Genomic DNA, 26,423 nt, shown 5'->3' on the forward strand with positions numbered 1-26,423 from the left:
AGAATGTTGATAAGACAAATATTGGGGGAAAAGAAGTTTTGAAAATGCTGGCTGAAACAAATTTCTACTTTGTCAGACTTCTTTCAGTTCAGTCGCTCAGCTGTGTCCAAATCTTTGCAACACCATGGACTGCAGCATGCCAGGCCTCCCTGTCCATCACCAACTCCCAGAGCTTGCTCAAACTCATATCCATCGAGTTGGTGATGCCATCTAACCATCTCATCCTCTTTTGTCCCCTTCTCCTCCCACCTTCAATCTTTCCCAGCATCAGGGTCTTTTCAAATGAGTCAGAGTTTCGCATCAGGTGGCCAAAGTATCAGAGTTTCAGCTTCAGCATCAGTCCTTTCAATGAATATTCAGGACTGATTTCCTTTAGGATGGACTGGTTGGATCTCCATGCGGTCCAAGAGACTCTCAAGAGTCTTCTCCAACACCACAGTTCAAAAACATCAGTTCTTTGGCCCTCAGCTTTCTTTATAGTCCAACTCTCACATCCATACATGGCTACTGGAAAAACCATAACCTTGACTAGATAGACCTTTGTTGGCAAAGTAATGGACTTTTGGACCCTCCATAAATACACTCATGCTTGCTATAAAGAAGCTGTAAAGAGCTAAGAGGGTATATAGTATACCATTATTTGCTGATTTATTCAGCCATCAAACCCTCCCCTTCCCCCGCCTCCCCAATAGATCCAGAAAACTCAATACACAGTTTAGGAAATGGTACTCACCCTGAAATACTGAATGTGTATGTGCTAGGACTTACCTATTCAGATATACATGGAAACCCTCTGAGCAATAGTGACAGTGTTTAGAAGTCAAATATTCACTCAGTTCTACAGATACTCAATGAGCAGGTGATATATGTGGGGTAGGCATCAGTATGGTAGGCTTTCATTAGGTAGTAAAAGTGAAATATAAATTTATAACAATATGTTAGGAGAAGGCAATGTCCCCCACTCCAGTACTCTTGCCTGGAAAATCCCATGGACGGAGGAGCCTGGTAGGCTACAGTCCATGGGGTCGCTAAGAGTCGGACACGACTGAAGCGACTTAGCAGCAGCAGCAACAATATGTTAATGTTTATACATGTGATATATAATAGGAATACATGGAGTGCTGCATTCAAAGCAGTGAAGTGAAAACATAGAGTTATTTCACTTCATTTCTCAACTTCACATTCAGGTCCTTATGTTGGGAGTTTGTGTTGTAAATCTAATTTTATATCACTTTCTATTCTGTTTCCAGTGCTTTTAAGTTAAATGTTCATTCTGGGCTCTACTTTCGATAAAGTATATCAGTATTTTTCATGTTCTCACAAGACATTCTGATAAAACTCATCTTTGGATCTTAATATTTCAACATATAAAAAGTCAGAATGTATACTATATGTATACATATAGTTACTTAGCAACCCTAGTTCCTAAGGGTTACAGAATTTCAGAACATTCCAGTGTTTGTGGACACTTTTAAATGGGAAGGTGGGAAATTATTGTACTCACGTGTATATATTTGTTTTCAGTTCTGAAATTTTTCAAATGGTTTATTTTTAGAAATAATAGGGCAATTTTTTCTCCATATGGAAGTATAACATCTCAGCTAGATTTTGCAAATAAAACTAAAATTCCTTTTGGACCACCAGCCCCAATCTTCTACCTTCACTATAGAGTGCTCCTGTTGGTTATCTAGTATACTTTCTCCAAATCTTTCCCCCTAAACCTAGGTAAGTATATACCCAGAAAATACATAATACTGTTTTTATGTTTTTTAAAAAACGAGTCATATTGTCTACATTTATCGTGAATCTTGGTTTTTCGATCAAGAACTATCCAGGTTTGAACATATAGATCTATTTTATACCTTGAACTATTGCTCTGTGTTCCATAATGAGCTATATAGTAATTTAGCTGTTCTTCCTGTGATATTTTTTTTGAACTATTACAGACGTTGTAATGAATGTCTTGGTACATTCCCTCTTGAACACATGTATGCTTCTTTAGGTACCCAAAGAGGAGTTGTTGAGGAATAAGGTTTATATATTTTAAATGTAATAAGCCCATTTCTTTACATTTGCTCCCTCAGTGGCTACTCCCCAAATGACTCTCCAGAGTAGCTGTATCAGTTCATAACTCCCACTGGCAATTTATAAGAATATTGTTTTCCTCCATTATCTTGCCCATATTTTGTAGTGTCAAATTTTCTTTCTGCCTTTCTGATGGGGGAAAAGGTTATTTGTATTAATTTTTATTTCCCTGATTGCTGGCAGTGTTGAGTCTTTTCCAGCTTTTTTTCTTCTGTTGTGATTACTTAAGTGACCCCATGTTAAAATGGCAGAGCCAGGAAACCAAAGCAGCCCGCATATCTTAGTCTCAGCATGTGAAACAGTTGCCCAAAGAATTACTTGGCTCTATAGGGTACTTTGAGTCAGCAGAATAATACACTTTGCTGAGTTAAGCCTGTCAGAGACATACTATGTAGATCTTACATCACTGCCTTTCACAGAAATTGCAGTAGTTCTCTGTTGGCTATAGAAATCAATTTCAAAATATGTAGCTTGACATTTTTTATTATGTTCTGCCTCTTAGCTTCTTCTTAATACATCTCTCTCCCTTTTCATGTAATAAGCATTTCCCTTCAACAAACTATGTACTTTCATAATCTGTGTCTGTATTTAAGCCATTAGCTAAGCTGCCTTCTCAACCTCCAAACAAAACTTTGACACTAGTCTTCATGGATTAGTGAGCTCCAGCAGAGCTTAGGAGCTCAGGTATAGCAAATGTGTGTGGAAAAATAGGAAATTTTGCCAGACCTGATAGGCTGGAAGATGATGGGGTAAGTGAATTGAGGTTGCTGATGAAAAGTCAGCTATTAAGTCCTGGCTGCTGTCAGGAAAGGAAAAAGGGCAGATGAGCTGAGAGACAGTGGAGAAGATTTAAGAAATCAAGAATTCCTATGGGAAGAAAACTTTTTCCTTTGTGTTTTCTTTGTTATAAAGAAAATAGTAAGTTCTGGATGTTATGAACTTCCAACTTAATATCAGGAAACAACTTCATCAGAAAGAGCAACAGATTTATAGTCAGGCAGCCTGAGTTTCAGATTTTAATATTCCTGCTTCCTAGCTATGTGATGATGGGCAACCTTTATAAACGTCTCTGGGTGTTGGTTTCTTAATCTGTAAATTGGGTAAAATAATAACATCTACCTGGGCAACCCTAGCCTTTACAAGCTTTACTACAGCCTTCATTTTTCACATTTATTCATTTATCACATTTATCATTCTTGTTTTACTCACTGTGCTTGAATTTGCAGTAACCCTTGCTGGTGGCTTAGTTAGTAAACAATCGCCTGCAAAGCAGGAGACCCAGATTCAATCCCTGGTTCAGGAAGATCCCTTGGAGAAGGAAATGGCAATCCGCTCCCCCACTCCAGTATTCTTGCCTGGGAAATCCCACAGACAGAGGAGCCTGGTGGGCTTTAGTCCACGGGGTCACAAAGAGTCGGACGCAACTGAGCGACAAACTTTCACTTCTTTACTCAGATTAGATGATCGGTAAAAAGCATGTAGAAGGATATAATTGTTACAGTTTACATATTTGGTAAATATAATGAGCACTCAAATGTTAGCTTCACTCACCATCATCATTATTCCCATCGGGTAGCGAAATTAAGGGGATTCCTATATGAAGATCTGCATTTTCTTCATGAATTGGAAAACATATAACTCTGTTCTCTCCACTATTAGACTGAGGTCCTTGAAGGTAAGACCCGTCTGTTTTCATCTTTATGTTACCAGTGGAGTTCTGACATAATGTAGAGAATAGCGGAGAGTACTAAAATCAGATAAACTTGGATTTGAATTCCAGCTCCACAGCTTTCCTGAGTGTGTGATCTGGGGCACGTCGCTTAATCTAATTGTCTCAGTTCCTCATCAGAAAGGTAAGGATGATGATAATTATGCTTGCGGTTTAGGATCTAGTAAGGATGACAGTTACTCAGTACATTATAAGCATCATTACCAAGCTAGTTTGTAGACATGCTCTTGTGGCTTTGGTTCAGTATGTTACTTTTATGGATGACCTCCTCCTTGGTCTTACCTCTGTAGGAATCTTGGAATATAGAATTCTGTCTTCCTCATCCCAACACCCCAACCAGTCATTTGCCATTTTAAAACTATTAATATGTTCAGTCTTTGCATTTCTATCTATTTCATGACTAGATGAAATTTTTTCTTTATATCTAAACAGTAGAAACTAAGTAGAGGAAGGTCTTTGAGCTGAAATATACTCCTATCTTCTGTATTATTGAAACCAATTATTGGCAGCTCTCTGTTTTCCTGCTTCTTTTCTTAGTTCTCATCATTAGTAACTTGTAGCTTATTCTATAAGTTTTGATATATGGCATTTTAATTTTTATTCTGTTTAAATATTTTCTTATTTCCAATGTGACTTTGTTACCTGTGGGCTATTTCAGTATTCAGTTCAGTCACTCAGTCGTGTCCGACTCTTTGCAACCCCATGTACTGCAGCATGCCAGGCTTCCCTGTCCATCACCAACTCCCAGAGTTTACTCAAACTCATGTCCATTGAGTCGGTGATGCCCTTCCAACCATCTCATCCTCTGTCATTCCCTTCTCCTCCTGCCTTCAATCTTTCCAGCATCAGGGTCTTTTCAAATGAGTCAGTTTTTCGCATTAGGTGGCCAAAGTATTGGAGTTTCAGCTTCAACATCAGTCCTTCCAGTGAATCTTTAGCATTTATTTCCTTCAGGATGGGCTGGTTGGATCTCCTTGCAGTCCAAGGGACTCTCAAGAGTCTTCTCCAACACCACAGTTCAAAAGCATCAGTTCCTCGGTGCTCAGCTTTCCTTATAGTCCAGCTCTCACATCCATACATGACTACTGGAAAAACCATAGCTTTGACTAGACGGACCTTTGTTGGCAAAGTAATGTCTCTGCTTTTTAATATGCTGTCTAGGTTTGTCATAACTTTTCTTCCAAGGAGTAAGCGTCTTTTAGTTTCATGGCTGCAGTCACCATCTGCAGTGATTTTGTTTGGAGCCTCAAAAAATTAAGTCTGACACTGTTTCTACTGTTTCCCCATCTATCTGCCATGAAGTAATGGGATCGGATGCCATGATCTTAGTTTTCTGAATGTTGAGCTTTAAGCCAACTTTTTCGCTCTCCTCTTTCACTTTCATCAAGAGGCTCTGTAGTTCTTCTTCACTTTCTGCCATAAGGGTGGTGTCATCTGCATATCTGAGGTTATTGATATTCCTCCCAGCAATCTTGATTCCAGCTTGTGCTTCCTCCAGCCCAGCGTTTCTCATGATGTACTCTGCATGTAAGTTAAATAAGCAGGGTGACAATATACAGCCTTGATGTACTCCTTTCCCGACTTGGAACCAGTCTGTTGTTCCATGTCCGGTTCTAACCGTTGCTTCCTGACCTGCATACAGGTTTCTCAAGAAGCAGATCAGGTGGTCTGGTATTCCCATCTCTTTCAGAATTTTCCACGGTTTGTTGTGATTCACACAGTCAAAGGTGGGCTATTTAGAGATTTGTTTTATACTTTCCCAGTGCATAATAATTTTCTAGTTATTGTTTTATTATTTTGCCCTACTTTCTCTGTAATCATGGGATAGTCTCTCTGTAATTTTAACTTTTTGAATTATGTTGGGGCCTGCCTTATTGTCAATTTTTGTGAATGTTTATGTATGAATCTTAAAAGAAAATATTTTATGTAGTTTTTGATTGCATCATTTTATGTATATACACTTTAAGTTTGTTAATTATGTTCATACCTTCTGTATCTTTACTTATTTTTTTATTCACTTATTCTGTTACTGAGAGATCTGTTGTAAAGTTTTTATGGCATAATTATAGATTCATGTTGTTCTCCTTTTATTGTTATCATTATTTTACCTAATACAGTTTGAGGCTGTATTACTCAATAGGTGCATATCTATTTCGGAGAAAGCAATGGCACCCCACTCCAGTACTCTTGCCTGGAAAATCCCATGGACGGAGGAGCCTGGTAGGCTACAGTCCATGGGTTCGCTAAGAGTCGGACACGACTGAGCGACTTCACTTTCACTTTTCCCTTTCATGCACTGGAGAAGGAAATGGCAACCCACTCCAGTGTTCTTGCCTGGAGAATCCTAGGGACGGCGGAGCCTGGTGGGCTGCCATCTGTGGGGTCGCACAGAGTCGGACACGACTGAAGCAACTTAGCAGCAGTAGCAGCAGCATATCTATTTAGTGTCAAGCTTTTATTATTATGAAATGTCCCCTTTTGAATCTGTTAATGCTTTTGCCTCAAAGTCTACTTTATCTGACATTAATAAAACTATATAAACTTTCTTTTGGTTTGTGTTACTATTTCATATAATCAATATTCATGTTGATTTACCCACAAATTTCCAGTGTTCATTGGTTTTCCTTCTTTCCTTCATCTAGAAGTTTTCCTTTAGAATCATTTTCTGTCTCCTAGTGGATTTTCTTCACTGTAGGTATACTGTGGGAGTATTTCTCTTTATTTTTGTTTCTCTGAAAATTACTGTCTTGTTCATCTTGAGAACTGTTCATCTTGAGAACTGTTTTTACCGGGTGTAGAATTCTAGCTCTTGAAGATAATACTCCATTGTCTGGCTTCCAAATTGTTGAGTAGTTAGCTGTCAGTTTAACTTTGTTCTTGTCAAAGTAATCTCTTTTTTTGTAGACTACTTTTAAGACTTCTTCTCTGACTCCCCCTCCTCCCCTCTCCGACACTTTTACCCTGGTGTATGTAAGTATGGTTTGGCTTTTATGTATGGTACTGCTAATTTTTAAAGCTACTTGATCCGTGACTTTTTATCTTTTGTTAACTTTGCAAATTGCTCAGCCATCATTTCTATGCATTAAGTATTCTTCTGTTTCTGTGACTCTGCTTATTCTGATGCTACCTTCTCACTGTGTCTCCTGTGGCTCTTGCCCCTTCTTTCCTAACTTCATTCTTTTTTCTCTTCATGTCTCTTACTGGACATTTTTTGAGACCAATTTTTCTTTTCTTTTTTTTTTTTTTCTTAGCTCTGTCAGATTTGTTACTGAATCTATCTGTTGACTTTTAAAATTTACATAATTGTACTTCTCAATTCTAGAACTCTCGTTTCATTCTTTGTTAGTTTTTCTTTCTTTGCTAAAGTTCTTAGACCTATGTTTCTTTATGTATGTCCCGATTGCTAAACTGGGCCAGATATTGCCAGTGAGCTGTTAATTACTTTTGAGCTAAGAATGACTTTTACATTTTTATTTAGTTTTATGTTTTTAAAGGACAGTGCCCATCTTAATTAATGAATTAGTGGCTCTGCTAGTTCTTCATTGCTGTGTACGGGATTTCTGTAGTTGCTCTGAATGAGGTCTGCTCTTTGTTGCAGTATGGTGGCTTCTCAGATTGCAGAGCATGGGTTCTACGCACACAGGCCCAGTAGTTGCAGCAGACGGGCTCAGTAGTTACTGTGCGTGGGCTCAATAGTTGTGGCACATGGGCTTAACTGCCTCTCAGCATGTGGGATCTTCCTGCACCAGGGATTGAACCTATGTCTACTGCACGAGCAGGCAGACTCCTGAACACTGACCATCAGGGAAGCCCAATTTTTATGTTTTTAAAAGGTTGTTTATGAAACTTCTTGGTGGTCCAGTGATTAAGACTCCTCTCTGCCAATTCAGGGGTCACAAGTTCAATTCCTGGTCAGGGAACTAAGATCCCATGTGCTGCATGGCACAGCCAAGTTTAAAAAAAAAATAGATTGTTTAAAAAAAATATGTCGCCCCACTAGCTGCTTTGAAAAGCCATCTTTGCATTGTTCCCTTGTCTGATTTCCCATGTTTTTCAGCCACCTCTGCCTTGGCCTCCAGCAGCTTTCTGGAGAGCCTCCTCGGACTCTCGCTTTCTTTCCTTTTAAACCACTGCATAGAATCACTGGCCTGCCCCATCATGTCAACCGTGGCTGTGGACAGCAGCTTCAACGTAATACCAGGGACTCAAAGGAGAGAGGGAAGCTGTGGAGGAGGCAGAGAATGGGGGAGAGGCAACTGCTAATGAGCAAAGTGGGGAGCAGGAGGCTGACAAAGAGGTAAATGAAAAAGAGGAAGAAGGTGTGGAGGGGAGAGCAGGAGGAGGAAGGTGATGGTGAGGAAGAGGAAGGAGATGAAGGTGAGGAGGCTGAAGCAGCTACGGTCAAAGGGGCAGCTGAAGATGATGAGGAGGATGATGTTGACACCAAGAAGACCGATGAGGATGACTAGACAGCAAAAAAAAAAAGGAAAAGTTAAACTTACTCATGGGACTTCCCTCATGGTCCAGTGGTTAAGACTCCCCATTCCAGTGCAGGGGGTATGGATGGGTTCAATCCCTGGTTGGGGAACTAAGACCCCACATGCCTCAGGGCAGAAACCTGGAACATAAACAACAGAACCGATATTGTAACAAATTCAATTAAAAAAAAAAAAACGTTTAAAATGGTCCACATCAAAAAAAAAAAAAGTTTAAAGAAATGAAAAGACCACCATGACCTACCTATTCACCCTCCACTTCCCATCTCAATCTAAACATGGTCACCTTTGAGTAGTGTCCTGCCCGCCTGCCCGCCCACCACGGCAGCACCACCTGCAGATGACACACATTCTCTACCACCCAGCCAAAACCTTGACATGAATTTGCTGCAGGGGAGGAAAAAAAGAACCAAAATTTCCAAGGCCCTGCTTTTCTTCTTAAAGTACTTTTAAAAGGAAAATTTGTTTGTGTTTTTATTTACATTTTATATTTTTGTACATGTTGTTAGGAGCGAGTAATTTTTAATGACCCCGGATGACCAAACCAGCCTTAGGAGCAGTCTCTGTCCTACCTCTGACTTCACTTGTGGTGCGATCATGTTCATTATGATCTCAGAGGAAAAAAAAAACCTTGTGAAAAAAGCGAAAACAGCAACAACAAAACACTCTTATTCTGAGCATTTTGTGTATGTACTTAGCTGTACAATAAGTAGTTGGTTTGTCTGAGATGGCTAGAAAGGCCAAAGATTAAAAGGGTTCTTTTTTTTTTTTTGTCTCTGAAGTTGCTTTCTATTTTTTTGGCTTGTTTGATGTGTGTATGAAACAATATTGTCCAACAGTAAATTGGAATTTTGCTGAGTTGTTCTTTTAAAAAAAAAAAATTTCAGAATGCCACAGAGATGTTACGTGGCCTACAAAAACCTAAAATGTATACTCGTTAGTCCTCCAAAGGCAATGTTTGCCAACCCCTGGTGAAGGTGAAAGTGAAGTCGCTCAGTCATGTCCCACTCTTTGCGACCCATGTGGACAGTAGCCTATGAGGCTCCTCCATTCATGGAGTTTTCCAGGCAAGAGTACTGGGAAATTGCCTGTGTTTGCCATTTCCATCTCCAGGGCATCTTCCTGACCCAGGGATCGAACCCGGGTCTCCCACATTGCAAGCAGATGCTTTTACTGTCTACCCCTGGTATATGTTATTAAATACAATTGTTTTAGAATCTGTATCTGATAACTCCATTATTTAAAAGTTTTTTCTTCACGCGTTTCTAGATTTTATTACTTCTCTTAGTTTGCATGAATGCCATCTTGTCTCCTAATGTGCCTGGTTTTATTTGAGCAATGGATATTGTGCGTGAATTTTTTTTTTTTTTAAGCAATCTGAGGCCTGTTGTTTAGCTGTTAAGTCGTGTCCTACTCTTTTGCAACTCCATGGTCTGTAACCCGCCAGGCTCCTCTGTCCATAGGATTTTCTAGACAATACTGGAGTGGGTTGCCTTTTGCTTCTCTAGGGGATCTCCCAACCCAGAGATGTAACCAGTGCCTCCTGCATTGGAGCTGAACCACCAGGCAATCCTGTTATCTTGACTCCCAGGATGATTTTTTTCCTATGGTGAAGTTTTGTGTTTGCTTTCAGTAGCTGACTGAAAGCACTATTAATCCTATGTAACTTTAATCCAAAATCAGGGATTGAGATGATTTTAAATTGAGCATCAGTTTACTTTTGGATCACACTTATTTTGTTGTTGTTGTACAGTCACTAAGTCGTGTCCAACTCTTTGCGACCCCATGGACTATAAAGCACACCAGGCTTCCCTATCCTTCACTATCTCCTGTAACTTGCTCAGACTCATGTTCATTGAATCGGTGGTGCTATCTAACTCTCATTCTTGGCTGCCTCCTTCTCTTGCCCTCAGTCTTTCCCAGCATCAGAGTCTTTTCCAGTGAGTCAGCTCTTCACATCAGGTGGCCAAAGTATTGGAGCTTCGGTTTCAGCATCACTCCTTCTAATGAATATTGAGGGTTGATTTCCTTTGAGATTGACTGGTTTGATCTCCTTGCAGTTGAGACTCTAACGAATCTCCTCCAGCACAAGAGTTTGAAAGCATCACTTCTTCGGCATGCAGCCTTCTTTATGGTCCAACTCTCATATCCATACATGACTACTGGGAAAACCATAGCTTTGAATATACAGACTTTGTCAGTAAAGAGATGTCTACTTTTTAATATGCTGTCTAGGTTTGTTGTAGCTTTTCTTTCAAGGAGCAAGCAAATGTCTTTTAATTTTGTGATTGTAGTCATGAACAGCAGGGAGCCCAAGAAAATAAAGCCCAATAAAAAAATGTTACAGTTTCCATTTTTTTACCCATCCATTTGCCCTGAAGTGATGGAACCAGACGCCATGATATTAGTTTTTTTAATGTTTAGTTTTAAGCCAGCTTTTTCATTCTCCTCTTTGACCCTCATCAGGAGGCTCTTTAATTCCTCTTTGCTTTCTGCCATAAGGGTTGTGTCATCTGCATATCTGAGGTTGATGATATTTCTCCTAGCAATCTTGATTCCAGATAGGGTATAATATACTTTCCAAGTGGTGCAGTGGTAGAGAATCTGCCTGCCAATGCAGGAGACTCAGATTTGATCCCTGGGTCTGGAAGACCCCCTGGAGAAGGAAATGACAACCCATCCCAATATTCTGGGAAATCCTATGGACAGTGAATCCTGGCCACCTATAGTCCATGGGGTCACAAAAGAGTTGAACACAACTTAGCGACTAAACAACAGCAACAAATACTTCCTGAGGTCCAAATCCAAAGAATTACAGGATTCATCTGTATTACCTATCCCAGCAGGGGACGTTAGTGATGTGGTTTCTTTGTGTGTAATTTTTAGTATTTGACCATAGCTTCTCTTGAGATAATATAATTCAGGTTTGGACATTTTCTTCTTTATATTTAGCTTCCACTATCATTCACATGTTTCTTTAACATTTTTGTATAAGAAAGCAGTGAGAAACCCTGCTCTAAAATGTAGATTTCTCTCAATGGTCCTGAATAGCAAGTTGCAGAGAAATTATTTGGAAAATATGTCATCAAATCTTAAATAAAACTCTCACTGCTTTAGTGTACAGTGATTTGTATCTTGTCTCAACTCCTATAGCATTCATTTTGTAAAAATTTTTAAAGTTTTATGGTGTGAATTATATAACTTTCATCCCTGATAAAAGCATAATCGTATGAAAGATGAGATGAAGGAAGCATTGACTTCTGTGTCTCTGTAGCCATATACCTAGCACAGACATTCATTACATCATTATGATTACTAACATTTTTTAGAGGCCAACTATAAGCTAATACAATATTAAATGAAAAAAAGGCTTACTAAAATTTTGGGATATTGAATGCTTGCTTTTCTGAAGTCTTGATGCTAGATGCTGTACTTTAATCGAAGATATTGCTGTTTTATTCTGGTATTAGCAACCGTTTTGTAGTAGTGAGGGGTGTATATGTTTATGGGTGGGGAGGGGATAGAATTCCTATACTTTAAGTAGCAACAGCCAATTATTTTTATTTGAGGAAAAGGAAAGGCCAGTTTTTCCCTCTAAAATACCCTTACTTATGGTAATCTCTTTTGAAAACTGATCAGTGAGCTTCCACTGTAGGCGTGCTTAATAGAAGACTAATTTGGTTCTTATCATTTTTTGAGATTTTTCTAAAAATGGAGAATTTAGATTAGAAATTAGGTTGCAGAGAAATGTACATATACTTTTGTTGCAGACGTTACACAGTGTGTCAAGAACTCTCTAATGCTAATGTTTGATATTTAGATTATCTTAAACTATTTTTCTTCTTCAGCTTCCAGCTGATCTTACCAAGATGCACATTGCAGACAACCCTCATCCACAGGTGACTCATGTGTCTTCTAGTCAGTCTGGTTGTAGCATCGCCAGTGACTCTGGAAGCAGCAGTTTATCTGATATCTATCAGGTAATACTTCAGGAGTTTGTATGCTATGCTTATGTTTTTTTTATTCTGTCAAATACCTTATGCTTATGCCTTAGGTGTTCATATATCTTTTAATTAGGTTATGAAATTCAGACATAAAGTCTTGAGAAAATGTGCTTTATTTGCATTTCAGATTTACAAGCCTAATGAAAGAGGTGATCTCTCTTTTGAGAGTGATTAAATATGGTGCAACAGTATGTGAATATAGTGTTTTTAATTTCTTATACCTAGGTGAATCTATATTAATATATATTTGCTTTCATTAGAAAATGGTTCTTGAGACAACTGAACTTATAAAAAGACTGATTTTTATGATAGTTGATTATTTAAGCCTTCCTTAAGTAAAGTCATGAAGAAAATTAGAGTTGCCTTTGTATTGTAAAGACTGTTAAATTTTGTAGTAGCGACAGTTTAAAATTAAAAGGAAACAAGTAAAACTGATTTGAATAATATATATTTTTAGCATAGTATATTTGAATATTATTATTTCAACATGTAATCAGTTTTTAAGAATTATGAATGCTATACTTTATTTTTTCAAACTAAGTCTTCAAAAGGCAAAGAATATTGACATACAGCATGTCTCAATTCAAATAAGGCACGTTTCAAGCACCATGTGTGACTAGTGGTTACCATATAGTACTGATCTTTTGAAATACAACCATTGCTATCTAAGGAAAACATTTTATTTTAGACTGTGGTTCTGTTTAGTTACATGGATTTAGCTGTTTTATGAAAATTTACATTCCTCTGTTAAGGGAAGTTTTCAGGCAGGTGCAAAATGGAAAAAAGCCTCTGTGTTTGATTCGTGTGAGGCTTTTCTCTACAGAGATTATTGTTGTGGGCTTGCCATCTACATCCCGTTGCTTGGCCTTTTATTAGTAGAACAAAGAATTCTCCCTCTTCAGCATTTTATTGTAGATAGAACAGGAAATTTTTAAAAAGTTAGGTTAAAGACAGTGTGGTGGTTCAGGGGCCACTTACTGTGTTCATGGAGTTGTTGGGCTTTGTGTGTTTCCCACCTTCTCCCAAAAAGATGTATCTTGTGGATTAAGTTAGAATTGTTGCATACCTAAAAGTCAAAGTAGTGTTGTGCTTCTCTGGACTCTGTTTTTTCTAGAGAAGGAACCCTAAGGAAGATTGACCCTGGGTTAATGAAGTTAAGGGATGTAGTTGTAGATTTTTCTCAAGATTAGTGAGAATGTCTGGACCTTGCAAAGAGAGACCATAAAGCAGAGATGTAGTGTTGATGATACCTGATTACACTAGTATATCCATCTCTGACCAGATGCGATCCCCTTTTTGGAGCAAGGAACAGAGCCCTTGATGGTTATGAGAAAAGGGACAAAAGGATAGTGCACCAAATTGAAGTTCAAGGTCACTTGGAAAGGCCAGTTCTTTACCCTGAACTATTAATAAAAGATGGGCTGTACACAATGGGATTCTGTATCTTTGGCAAGATTCTGGAGGAGCCTCTGAAGAATTGTGCTTACATTAGCATCTATAGGATGTTCACCTACAGAATGGCCCACCTGAGGCTGGGGCTAGAGCCTGTCTGCTGGTGTGGTTGGAGTCTTCTCCTGTAGGACCCTGACCATGAGTATGGCTGCCCTGCTTTACCTTTCGTATGTTTTCCTTCCTCAGTAGTACTGTTAAAGTGATTCATTTTAACATAGCATAAAATATGGACAGATAACCTTTGCCAGCTTTCCTGCACAGCAAAGAAGTCCCTTCGTTATAAAATGAAGAAGATACCGTTTCATGTCCCCAGAAACCTGAAAGTTAGCTTTGGCTTCATCCCCTGATCATTATAATTCACCTTTAAATCATATCATTTCTACTTCTTGCATCCGTGTGTTTGTATATATGATTGATGCCACGATGTAATTTACAAATAACAAAATTTACCCTCTGTAGTATAGCCTACGGAGAAGGCATTGGCAACCCACTCCAGTACTCTTGCCTGGAGAATCCCATGGACAGAGGAGTCTGGTGGGCTGCCGTCTATGGGGTCGCACAGAGTCGGACATAACTGAAGCGACTAAGCAGCAGCAGCAGCAGCAGTATAGCCTACATGAAGACATACAATATTTCTATCACCTGAAAAAATACTTTGTATTCTCCTTTTTAGTCAGTTCCTTCTCCTGATCCTCAGCGTTGGCAGCCATCAATCTATATTCTGCCCTTTTAGTTTAACATTTTCCAGAAGATCCCATAAATGAAAACATAGGTAAAAGATGGTACTGTGAAACATATAAAGTAACCAATAAGATAAAATAAGTTTTAATAATTTAGGGAGAGTAAACAGATGAGCCAAAATAATGAAAGTCAAGAACTAAACCAGAAATTCAGAAATTTTAAAGAAGAAAACTATTACATTACTAAAGTAAGACATGCAAAAATGTAAGATAAACTCTTTGAAGTGTAGCTAAAGAAGGTAAGCACAGAATAGTAGCCAAAGGATAGCAACAGCGTAAAGGTTAAAACTAAACAAATGTACAGAAATAAAAACAGAAGGAAAAGAAATCAGAATCTTAACTATATACATATTTGTCTTAAAAAATGGAATATAAATATGAATTCAAGAGATGTGTTACCAAATGGTACCTGTTTTTCTGCTGATGATAGGTTTGTGGGTAGTTTTTAGTATGTTTCTTCAGATTTGCTTGTATTTTTCTCAATGGACTTTATTATTTCTACATTTAAAAATTTTTAAGGAGGGCATAGAGTGTATAGTTGAAAATAAGAGTTTAATAAAATTGTGGAAGAAGATTAGAGGGATTATAGTTGTTTTTCAGTCACTTAAGTCATGTCCAACTCTTTGCAACCCCATGGACTGCAGCACACCAGGCTTCCCTGTCCTTCACTCTCTCCTGGAGTTTTTCAGATTCATGTTCATTGAGTCAGTGATGCTATCTAACTATCTCATCCTCTGCCATCCTCTTCTCCTTTTGCCTTCAGTCTTTCCCAGCATCAGGGGCTTTTCTAGCGAGTCAGCTCTTCGCATCAGGTAGCCAAAGTATTGGAGCCTCAACATCAGTTCTTCCAGTGAATATTCAAGGTTGATTTCCTTTAGGATTGACTGGTTTGATCTCTGTGCAGTCCAAGGGACTCGCAGAACTTGTCTTCTCCATCACCACAATTCGGAAGCATCAGTTCTTTGGCGCTTAGCCTTTTTGGTCTAATCCTCATATCCGTACATGGCTACTGGAAAAACCATAGCTTTGACTAGATGGACCTTTGTTAACAAAGTGATATTTTTGCTTTAATGCGCTGTTTAGATTTGTCATAGCTTTCCTTCCAAAGAGCAAGCATCTTTTAATTTTGTGGCTACAGTCATCATCTGCAGTGATTTTGGAACCCAAGAAAAGAAAGTCTGTCACTGTTTCCATTGTTTCTCCATCTGTTTGCCATGACGTGATGGGACTGGATGCCATATTAGTTTTTGAATGTTGAGTTTTAAGACAGCTTTTTCACTCTCCTCTTTCACTCTCATCAAGAGGCTCTTTAGTTCCTTTTCACTTTCTGCCATTAGAGTGGTGTCATCTGCATATCTGAGGTGGTTGATATTTCTCCCAGCAATCTTGAGTCCAGCTTGTGATTCATCTAGCCTAGAATTTTGCATGATGTACTTGGCCAGCATCATGTTAAGTAGTTTTCCTGATTATCCAAATTTCAGCATTTGAGAGATTTTAAAAGTGAGTTCCTCTATCAGTCATGGCTTGTAACAGTCTAAGCAGAGCCTTATAAAATGTGCAGGTACATTTACCCCTTGAACAAAATAGGTTTAAACTACACGTGTCCACTTATAAGTGGATTTTTTTTTTTTTTCTTTCATTAAATGCATGCTACATGTACTGAACTGCAGATACAGAGGACGGAGTGTAAAGTTATATGTAGATTTTCAAATTAGGATGGAGGGGGTTGGTGCTACTAACACCAATCTTGTTTCAAGAGTCAACTGTATTTTTAAGTTGGAGGAATGGGGGAAAGAGAAGAGATACATCCTAAGAACAGTTCTTAACAGAAACATCATTTACACCGTTTTATATGACCTGATGTGTGACTATGCACCTATGCATTTCCTCCTTGAGAGCTTTCATGTGTTCTTGTTTAAATATAAAAAGCTTGTAGATCTCAAAGTTCAAAATAAAGCATTTATCACAGTTTGGAAAAAATGCAAGTAATTGGTTCAGTATGAGTATGTTTTTAATCAGATTAACTTAAAATTTAGCTAAGAGGATGCATTAAAATGTTAGAATGTTCTTGGATAGAGTATTTTATCTTCAAAGACTACTCAGGAGAAATAAGGAGTGATACTTTGTGGATTCCTTCTCCAGGATAAATATAAAATTAATTATTGAACTAAAGCACTTTGCATCAATTTATTTTTAAATAACTTGAGACACACATACATCCCCCACTTAGCTTTTTGATTTCGATATAGAAAGGAAATGTGATGCTGAAAATCCCACTTCATGGCCGCATGATTTCTTAACTCAGAGTTCTACTACCAGTCTCTCCAAAACTCCGGTGCCACATTTCCACCAGGAAGTTCCTTTGATACTTCAACTAGCTTTGAGCTGCTACATGTTTTCTTCCACTTGTCTTTACTATTTCTGTTAAGAATATTACCTGTGTCAGAGTCTCAGTTACCTTTGCCTATTTCCATTTCTTAAACTTCCACTTTCATCGTAGGAAGAATATGACTTTCCTTCTCTACTTAAAAGTCTTCAGTGCTTCACCGTTATCTAATTTACACTCTTCATGTCAAATTTATATTCAAATCACAAGCCTCAATTCCAGTTCCTGAAATTCCTAACCACAGTCTGCAAGTCTGGTTTTATATTCCACTGTTTCCCATTTAACACATTCTAGATTCTAGTCCATGACAAATACATATGCTATTACCTGAATGAGTTTATCTTTACCTAGTCCTACTTTCGTAATTCTGTTCTTCCTACAGCTGCACCTACATGACATTTTTATATTGCCTCTCACATGTTGGAACCCACAGCAGTTTTTTTGTAGGTCTTATCGCTTTTTTCACTCTGCTTTTTTATGTTGTGTTGCTGTTGTTGATGATGTTCATTCGCTAAGTTGAGTCTGATTCTTCACGACCCCAGGGACTGCAGCACACCAGGCTTCCCTGGCGTCCATCACCATCTCCTGGAGTTTGCTCAAGCTCATGTCCATTGAGTTGGTGATGCCATCCAACTGTCTCATCCTCTGTCATCCCCTTCTCCTCCTGCCTTTTATTCTTTTCCAGCATCAGGGTCTTTTCCAGTGAGTTAGTTAGCTCTTCACCTCAGGTGGTTGGAGTATTGGAACTTCAGCATCAGTCCTTCCAGTGAATATTCAGGTTTGATTTCCTTTAGGATTGACTGGTTTACTCTCCTTGCAGTCCAAGGGACTCTCATTTCTTTGGCACTCAGCCTTTATGGTCCACCTTTCACATCTGTCCATGACTACTGAAAAATCCATAGCTTTGACTATATGAAACTTTCTAGTGTAGCTTTTTAGTGTAGTTACCTGTAAGCTTGATCTTTTCATCATCATCATTTATTTTTAGTGTGCAGTTTCTTCCTTTTGTATCTCATGCTGAGTTAAGCACAGTGTTGGCAGTTAGGAAGCAATCTAGGAATGTTTTTAGTTGAATTACATTTGAAAATAGAAATCAATATTGTTTCCAGGGAAAATGCATAGCATTACTACTAACTGATTAATAATCCAGAACAAAGGAGTCCTTGCATTCCTGCCTACCCTATTGTAGAGATACTGGCCTGGGCCAGCCTTGAATGCATTACTGTGAAGGATTAATTTCACAGGGATGTTGCCCTGACTAGAAAGACTAAGAGGAAACTTAAGGAGTAAATGATCCATGAAAAAGCTTGAATGAAATATTGAAAATGGGAATTCAGTTAAGATAAGCACTGAAAATCTCAGGTTCTGCTTAATCTTTGCTCTAAATTTGAAAATGTGGCTTCCATAATTTGTGTAACTTCTCATTCTGATCTACAGTTCTCCTCATAGTAGCTTCATGTTTATGTAGATGCAGACAGAAAAAGAATATCCTCTGGTGGTTTATTTGGAGAAGGCCAAGTCACCAGAAAATCACCTCAGACTGTCTACCTCACCAAATTATATTTATACATATACACAGAGACACATTCATACTATGGGAAAAGAAAAACACAAAAAGTTTAATACTTGTTAGCCCTTTGACCAATATACTTTTTTTCCCCTGGGTTTAATCCATTTATCATAATCTTTCTGAGGGTCTGCTGTATCCCAGCTGCTGGGATAAAATAGTTGAAAGGCCATACCTTCAAATTTTTTCATACCCTAACTTAATGAATGTGGCATATCTTTTGACCTACTGTTTTTGTAACACCTTTGATATTATCATATGAGTCTCTGAGGCTCTGTTAAATTTTCTTTTTGGCTTTTTTCCTCTCCTTGCTTTAGTTTGTTCAGTCACTCAGTCATGTCCGGCTCTTTGTAACCCCATGGACTGTAGCCCACCAGGCTCCTCTGTCCTAATAATTTACAAGGCAAAAATACTGGAGTTGGTTGCCATTTCCTCCTCCAGGGGATCTTCCTGACCCAGGGGTTGAACTTGCATCTCTTGCATTAGCAGGTGGATTCTTTACCTGTTAGAAGCCCTTGCTTCAGTTTTGGTAGGTTTTTTTTTTTTTTTTTTGCCCTTCTTCAAATTACTCTTCTTATAGTTTACATTTCTTTATTGGTATTTCCCATTTTACCCTTAATTACATTTGTATTTTCTTTTAAATCCCTGAATCTACTTAAATGTCAAAAATTCATGTCTCCTAATTTCATCATTCCTAGATATTTTTATATTGGTTTTTCTCCAGGTTATGGTCACATTTTCTAGCTTCTTCATCTGTCTAATAATTTTATATTATTTGCTGGACACTGTGGATACTACAATTTTTTAAAATCTTATTTAATTATTAAAGAAACTTCATTCCTAGGAACTGCATCTTCAGCAGCATCATGTAGTGACTTCCAGTCTTGGCGGTCATCATACCTACCTTTACCTTAAAGACTTGGCTTCTCTTTCTTTAGTCAGGGATTAAGACCTTGGACTCTACATCAAACTTTTTGTTTAATTTTCTAGCATGTTTCTGGTCACTCTTTGATATTTTTTATTTTTAATTCTTATTTTACCACATCATCCCTCTTGTAGGCTCTGAATGCTTTAGCAGTTGAGTATATTCTCTTAACTAATTTTATTCATTCTTTTTCTTTTGAAAAATGTTCAGGTAAAAGAAGACATGATAAAAATAATTATATTCTTTCCTTTTCAGATGGCCTTAAAAAGTTCCTAAGAGTTATTTTAGTAGCTTTCTCCCAATCCCTACCCTACCCATCATTTTCATTATCCCTAAGAAGTTATTTTCTTTAATACCTTCATTTTTCATGCAAGTGACGGCAAGCCTTCCTTATTGTCCACATAACTGAATTGCATCTTGCCTTTATTAATATTGTAAGTTATCCATCTTTTTATCAGAAAAAATCTAAAAGGTAAGAATGACATGAGGTTCAAATAGTCTGGATCAGAGGATGAAAACCTGAGATTGAGTTGAAGACAGGGTAGTTAAGAACTCACATTTAAGGTAGATTATCCTTAAAACTTGATAGAAGAGAACAAGACTATTATTCCAGAGGTGAGTGTCTAAATTCTGAAAAATTTAATTAACTTGTGTGAAAAATATTACTTGTGTTTTTTTTAAACTCATTTCTTAGGTTAAAATCAGTGTTTATAAATAGATTGGGTTTTGGAAAAGCCATTTTAGTATCTACACATTTAAATTAAAACTACTTATTTTTGAAAAGAGGTTGTAACTTGCTAGCAAGTTTTTAGTTCCAAAGATACATCATTTAGAAATGCATTTCACTTAAATACTAATATTTCATAGTCAAAAATGACTTAAGAGAGCATGCTAGTCATGTAAGATAGAATTGCCCCTCTATGATCCTTAAGAGCCAGATTGTCTAATCTTAAAGATTTCCAATTAGGTGTTTTAATCTAGTTTAACTATTCATTAAAACTTTTACTGAAAGCTGTGAAGTCCATTGGAAGTATAGAGCATGGTCTTATAAAACAAATCAGAACTCTTGCAGTTGGAGATATCAGAGCCTTGACTTGAATTAACAAAAGCCAGAAAGGATAATTTATTGATCCCCAGAGAAAGCAGAGGCAGCTCTGACCTCAAGGAACCTAGATGCTTGCAAGTGTGTCTGCCCCTGTCTGTCTAGTCATTTCACTCCCAGTAGCTTGATTGCTCTTCCTCCCTCGCCCTCTGTGACACTTTCTGTCATAGGCCGTCTTTGCTGCACATGCTCTGCTCTTTCCATCTCTGTCCTGCATGGCACTTTTTTGGTTTTTGATTTTTGTTGCTTTGTGTCTGTCTTGATCTCTTTTTATGTCTGCTTTCTTGTTCAGTGTCCTTCCTCTGCATTCCTCTACCCCTTCCTCTGCCAGCTGATTCCGTTTTCTCCCACCATAGAAAGGCATTCCAGTGTGGCTGGGGGCTGCCCTGTGTCACATTCTTCCAATTCATCAACCAGAGAAGAAAAGATGCTCTACTCTCCAGCTCCAGTTATAAAAATCCATAGGAAAGGACTTTCTCCCTTAGCTTACCTAATCTGAAACAGGGCACTGTTTCCTTTTGAAATATGTGGGTTAAGTTGGAGAAGAACAAATTAGTAAATGTTTGACACAGGAGATGAGACTTAAATATTTGAATGAAGGCTTTGTAGTTTTCAGTTAATACTCATATATGAGTGCTTATTTGTTATGAAAATTCCTGTATGATGTTCTCACTTTTTTCATATCTGCTTCATTATTCATGCTTTTTCATTTATAATATGAATCAAGTGAGTATGATGTTTAGAAATATTGCTGAATAGTCCACTTCATCAGAGTTTTATTTCCCAAAATACATTCTCATTGTTTTCTATGAGTGACATTTAAATTTACAGAAAAAATCTGGTAATTCTTTTACAAATACCTGAGACTAGTATATTTGCAAAGTTCAGCTTGTTAGTGTAAGTTTATTTTCTTCAAGATTGCCTAGAGTAACCTTGTCTTTTCTTAGCTTATTGTTAGATTGAGTAATAAGGTATTAGAAAGAGTAAGTATTTGTTCAATCCTTCATAGTTGTTGCATTTTACCACTTTTCAGTACTGTTATTTACCTGTTTTATACTTATTTCTTAATTTATGTGACTCCTTACTCTACTAGACTCTAAACCTGTGGTGAAAGAATAATAACCTTATTTAAAATAGCCAACATAAACTAACAAGGTACTCCTAAAATGATTGTTAGTAAACTGTCTTTCTCTTTCTTTCACTTCATATTTTAAGAAATGTACTTTTAAGGAATATACGTGTTTTTTGGGAAAAAGTATTAATACATTTAGTGATGTTTGCATCTCTTGACCATTTTATACTTACTGGCTGAGACTTATCAATTTAGATGTCACACTGTGAAATGATGGCCTGTATTTTGGGCAGAGAGCCTTTTATTAATAAGTATCATTTTGTTTTTGATACAACATACAGTGTTGCCTAATTCTTGATAATATTTAGTGGAAGGTATAGTTTTATTTCATTCAGATTGTAATACATAATTTTTATAACATGAAGTGATAAGTGATCAAGATTTCTTCCTGTAGGCTACCGAAAGTGAGGTAGGAGATGTCGATTTAACACGTCTTCCAGAAGGACCTGTTGATTCTGAAGATGAAGAAGAGGAAGATGAAGAGATTGATCGAACAGATCCTCTGCAGGGGCGGGATCTTGTCCGAGAATGTCTTGAAAAAGAACCTGCAGATAAAACTGATGATGACATTGGTAAGAAATACATCTGTTCACAACAGGAATTTTATAGTTTAATTTATATATAGTTACCTGTTGGTACATGACAAATTATCGCAGAAAATTTTTTTGTGGGTCAGGAATTCAGGAGCAGCCTAGCTGAGTGATTCTGGCTCATTCTCTCTCATAAGGTTGTAGTCAGAATGTGGCAGGGATTACAGTCATCTGAGGCTTCACTGGGCTGAGCTAGAGGATCTACTTCCAAGGTGGCTGCTCATGTGGCTTTGGTCATAGAACCTTAGTTCCTCTCCATGCAGGCCCCTCCAGGGATGGTTTAAAAGTTCTCACAATATGGCAGTTGGTTTCTCCCAAAGCCAATAATTCAGGGGAGAATAAGGTAGATGCCACAGTGTCTTTTTTGATCTGGCCTCAGGAATGACACGTCATTGCTTCTTACCAATTACGTTTGTCACACAGAGCAACCCTCATGCAGTAAGGGAGGGGACTGCATCCAGACATGATCATCAAGAGACCGGATTTGTTCAGGGACATCTTTGAGGCTAGCTGCCCTGATATGAGAGCTTGTTTGGAGATTCTAGCGGTGGAACACAGCTCTTCATATATACCCTTAACCAAAGGACGGTTCCCCTTTGTGAGGGAAGGTTCTCTTCAAGATACTCCTGTATCGGGACAGCTTGTCCTCTTTGACTTAAGTGTACAACTTCAGGAGGGACACATGCATGAAGCGGTGAGGGAGGAAGGGGACACTTGCCTGGACAACCAGATCAGCTGAATCAACCCTGACGATCTTCGGGTGATGAGAGGCTTCACATTCTGTGTGCCCCAGTTTATAAAACAAAAGCTTTGATTGCATTAAAGTGGTTTTCCCTTTCATGTCCATAAGACATTTACAACACAGGACATCAGTGTCCAGTGTCTGTGAGTTTTAAAAGATTTCAAATGTTATTAAAAAAAAAAAAATCATAGTTTTGCTTCTCCAGCTTTTGATTCAAATTTTATGAATTTTTCTTCAATTTCTAGTACTTTACTTTGCAGCTACTGCTAAGTTGCTTCAGTCATGTCCGACTCTGTGCAACTCCATAGATGGCAGCCCACCAGGCTCCGCCGTCCCTGGGATTCTCCAGGCAAGAATACTGGAGTGGGTTGCCATTCCCTTCTCCAGTGCATGAAAGGGAAAAGTGAAAGTGAAGTTGCTCAGTCGTGTCTGACTCTTAGCGACCTCATGGACTGTAGCCTACCCGGCTCCTCCGTCCATGGGATTTTCCAGGCAAGAGTACTGGAGTGGGGTGCCATTGCCTTCTCCTTTAGAGATTGAATAATACTAAAGATGCTAATGCTTCCCTGGTGGCTCAGACGGTAAAGCGTCTGCCTACATTGCCAGAGACCCAGGTTCAGTCCCTGGGTTGGGAAGATCTCCTGGAGAAGGAAATGGCAACCCACTCCAGTATTCTTGCCTGGAAAATCCCGTGGGCGGAGGAGCCTGGTAGGCTACAGTCCATGGGGTCGCAAAGAGTCGGACACCACTAGGTGACTTTACTTTCACTTTCAAAGATGCTAATGTAAGATTACTTAGTATCGTTATATATTATGATTCATTTAAGATTTTATCCTAGATTTCTCTTTTAAAAGTTATATTGCTGTGATTCAAAACAGAAGATACTGCTAGTAATTGTTATAGTCTATGGGAGTGAAGATCAATATGTTTAAACATTCCTTATCATGCTAATAACATATAGTATAGTTATGCAACCTACAGTTGAGACTCATGTGGTGAATGCTATCTGGACAGAAACTCTAAGTGCATTTTCAGTGATAAAGAATTGTACACTATGTACTTTTTACAAGGTTTATTTAAAAAATGAAATATAATTAACTTACTGTTATCTATGGGTTGATAACTCCTTATCATTTTCCTCTATTTCCACTTTAGCTGACTTCTTAAGTGTATTTTTTTTTTTCTTTATATTTGTCTTTATTGCTCACATATCTATACAAGGGAAGGGACTCAGGCACTCAGACATTTCTTGGTTAAATTAGACAGTTACCTTGTATTTGCTTTGACAAATCTTAAAGTAGTATTCACATTTGTTACCCTTAATTTAATTACTGACATTTATTAATAACTACTTAAAACTCTAGCCCATAAGAAACAGCTCTTTTCAGTAATTTATTAGATCAAAAGTGAAGTGAAGTGAAGTTGCTCAGTCGTGTCCGACTCTTTGTGACCCCATGGATTGTAGTTTACCAGGCTCCTCCTTCCATGGGATTTTCCAGGCAAGAATACTGGAGTGGGTTGCCATTTCCTTCTCCAGGGGATCTTCCCAACCCAGGGATTGAACCCGAGTCTCCCGCATTGTAGGCAGACGCTTTACCATCTGAGCCATCAGGCAAAGGGCATCACTAAACCTAACCACCATGAAATAGCATCTCCTGCAAGGAAAATTAGCTAAACTCTCCAGCCTCATCTGAACCTGTAGTTTCCAGGTTTTCTCTGGAGGTTGTGAATTCTGGTGTCTTCCATTATGCCTGTATTTTTGTGTGAGTCTGAATGTATCCATTAACCAGATTTTTTTAAGCAACAGTCATCTTACATCTTGGCTTCTTTAGTTAAGCATCATGAATTCCTAAGTTGATTAGGAAATTGGGTATTGGATTCTAGATTTTATTGTATCTTTAAACTGTAGTCCTTGATGAGCACTAAACTAGAATTTCTGTTTTTTAACAGAACAGTTGCTGGAGTTTATGCACCAGCTTCCTGCTTTTGCAAATATGACTATGTCTGTAAGGAGAGAACTCTGCTCAGTGATGATTTTTGAAGTGGTAGAGCAGGCTGGAGCTATTATTCTTGAAGATGGGCAAGAGGTGGGTTAGCAAATAACTGTTACACATTACTTGGTTGTGGCAGCAGATTTTTAGAATATTTAATTTTCATAAACTTGTATAAGTCTTGACTAAAAGTTATACAATTTTTTAAATGAATGCTGATTTTGGGGTAGTTACAATTTCTGAAGAGAAAAGTTTCATTTTCTTTGATTTTGTCTTAATTTTAATTTCCTGGCCATGGACTTTACACAAAATAGATGTTCAGTAATTCATTGGACCTAATTTGTTTTTTAACTTAAACCCAAAATAAGTTGTAAGAATTGAAAATATTCTTAATTATTATTTTATTTTATAAATATATTTATAATACTATTAAAATTGTTGTATCAAGTATTTAATCTCCTTATCCCCTTTTTATATTACCCATTTTCTTTTTAAACAAAGGAAGTGTATTCATACCTGTGCCTCCTGGTGAACTGCTGTCAGTTGAGGCATTTATGTGGCAGTTTTGTTTTGAAAAATGCTTGGATAGCAACTTGTGGATGGGTGGAGGGGAGGATTCAGAAGAATTGAAATGTGTTACCGCTATTAGGTAGCACTTCACTGGTTTTCTTATTGAACTGATAAAAATTGATAGTGAGATATCAGTCAATGAACATTGTCATATATACTGTTAATAGGAATATAAGCAGTATTCTGGAAAATCATTTAGCAATTTTTAACATTGGCTTTTTTAACAGTCTCTAATCTGTTATTACCCTTCTGAATGTCTCTCTTCCAGACACAATATAAAACTCAGAGTTATGGCAAAAGGTATTCATTGTGACATATGTATAATATTAAAAATTGAAAATAACCAAAATATATACCCCAAATAAGCAGTGATTAACTAAATGAGTATATGGCCACAGGTTATAATATCATATAGGTTTTCAAATGATTGTAATAGAAATTTTTGATTTGATAGAAATCTTTGAAGGTGGGGCCTTACCTCTAGCTTCATTTACATGCTTTCTCCCCATATCCTAGAAAACATTTAACACATGGGATATACTAAAAAAAAAAGTTTGAACAAATGAATATAGTATTAAATTTTTTAAAAGCATAGAATAATCTAAATAGTTCAACAGTGTGAGATAAGATAAACATGGGAGGAAAATGCTAAACTTTTAATGACAACTATACAAACAGTAGCATTTTAAATAACTTTCCACAGATTTTATCTTTAAATTTTTTACAGGTCTGTCAGCAGAACTCTGTTGTGTGCCTGCTTTTTGCCAGGTACTATTCTAAACACTGTGAGGATAGTGGTAGAAAAACCCAACCCGGCCCCTGTCCTCAGTTAATTTGTATAATTGTAAAATTTCACAATAATTATATTTTATATTTGAAATAACAAAACCTCACAGTTTTGAAAAAGTATTT

At 37.7% G+C, this 26,423-nt stretch overlaps 1 protein-coding gene across 13 annotated transcripts in view; it reads left to right on the top strand.

The window, feature by feature from the left end:
- RAPGEF6 (Rap guanine nucleotide exchange factor 6) overlaps window positions 1-26,423 on the top strand; it is a 213,019-nt gene that overhangs the window by 102,337 nt on the left and 84,259 nt on the right. For all 13 annotated transcript variants that reach the window (XM_081500219.1, XM_081500221.1, XM_081500223.1 and 10 more), the window contains 3 exons: window positions 12,159-12,290; window positions 22,013-22,190; window positions 24,901-25,037. In XM_081500219.1, the coding sequence (XP_081356345.1) occupies window positions 12,159-12,290; window positions 22,013-22,190; window positions 24,901-25,037 (447 nt within the window). The remainder of the gene's footprint in view (window positions 1-12,158; window positions 12,291-22,012; window positions 22,191-24,900; window positions 25,038-26,423) is intronic.

This window comes from Giraffa tippelskirchi, chromosome 6 (genome assembly GCF_054371585.1).
Source record: "Giraffa tippelskirchi isolate mGirTip1 chromosome 6, T2T-mGirTip1v1.2.pri, whole genome shotgun sequence".
Taxonomy (NCBI): domain Eukaryota; kingdom Metazoa; phylum Chordata; class Mammalia; order Artiodactyla; family Giraffidae; genus Giraffa; species Giraffa tippelskirchi.